The sequence below is a fragment of the Nicotiana tomentosiformis genome, chromosome 5, assembly GCF_000390325.3.
Source record: "Nicotiana tomentosiformis chromosome 5, ASM39032v3, whole genome shotgun sequence".
NCBI classification, from domain to species: Eukaryota; Viridiplantae; Streptophyta; class Magnoliopsida; order Solanales; family Solanaceae; genus Nicotiana; species Nicotiana tomentosiformis.
Genome location: NC_090816.1, coordinates 93,051,069 through 93,052,163, shown reverse-complemented (window position 1 = coordinate 93,052,163; position 1,095 = coordinate 93,051,069). Strand labels below are relative to the sequence as shown.

Below are 1,095 nucleotides of genomic sequence, written 5' to 3'. Positions count from 1 at the left end.
TGGCCATCCTATTTTGATACAGCTGACCATGACATACTGCGTCCATGCTTTTTTCAATGATGAGCATGAGTTGTTCTTTCTTGAAATGTACCCATTTTGCATCATCTAATTTGGCTTCCTGAATGATTCCCAAGGATGGTATCTCAACCTCTACGGGTAACACAACTTTTGTGGCATATACCAACATGTATGGAGTTGCTTCAGTGGACGTTCTCATGGTAGAGCTTTAACGCAGCAAGCAAAAGGATAGCTTCTCGTGCCAGTGCCTATGATTGTCTACTATCTTCTGTAAAATCCTTTTGATGTTTTTGTTGGCTGCTTCAACTACTCTATTCATTTGTGGCATGTAGGTTGTGGAATTACGGTGGATGATTCTGAACTTCTAGAAAATCTCCCTTATGAGATCGCTGTTGAGATTGGCTACATTGTCAGTTATTATTGACTCTGGGATCCCGAATCTGTAGACTATGTTGTTACAGACGAAATCTGCCACTAGCTTCTTTGTGATGGCCTTGTATATAGAAGCTTTAACCCATTTGGTGAAGTAGTCGATGGCTACCATGATGAAATGATATATGTTTGATACAGCGGGTTCTATAGATCCAATCACGTCCATGCCCCAAGCGGCGAACAACCAAGGAGAACCCGTTACATTTAGCTCATAAGGTGGGACCCGAATGAAATACCCGTGAATATGGAACTGGTAAAACTTATGCATGTAACGGATACTATCACTTTCCATGGTCATCCAAAAGTATCCTACTCTTAAAATCTTCTTGGCTAAAGTGAAACTGTTCATGTGACTCTCGCATGTTCCTGCATGTATCTCTTTCAGTAGTTTTGTTGCTTCAGCGGCATCTACACACCTTAATAGACCCAAGTCCGGGGTCCTCCTATACAAGACTTCTCCATTAAGGAAAAATTGATTTGCTAGTCTCTTAGTCTATCTTCTGACCATTGGTAGAGTTCTCTGGTTATATCTCTCACTTCGAGGAACCTTTTGTTGTCGTAGTACCACGGCTTACCGTCAGGCTCTTCATATACATGGAAATAGTATGCATGCTAATCTCAAACCTCTATCTTGAGAGAATCAGT

General features: G+C 41.3%; 1 protein-coding gene across 1 annotated transcript; it reads right to left on the bottom strand.

Annotated features, from left to right (window-relative positions):
* Nucleotides 1-382: 382 nt before the first annotated feature.
* Nucleotides 383-742, bottom strand: LOC138892800 (uncharacterized). Its single transcript, XM_070176540.1, has one exon. The coding sequence runs from the start codon at nt 740-742 to the stop codon at nt 383-385; it is 360 nt and encodes a 119-aa protein (XP_070032641.1).
* Between the last annotated feature and the right edge of the window lie 353 nt (nt 743-1,095).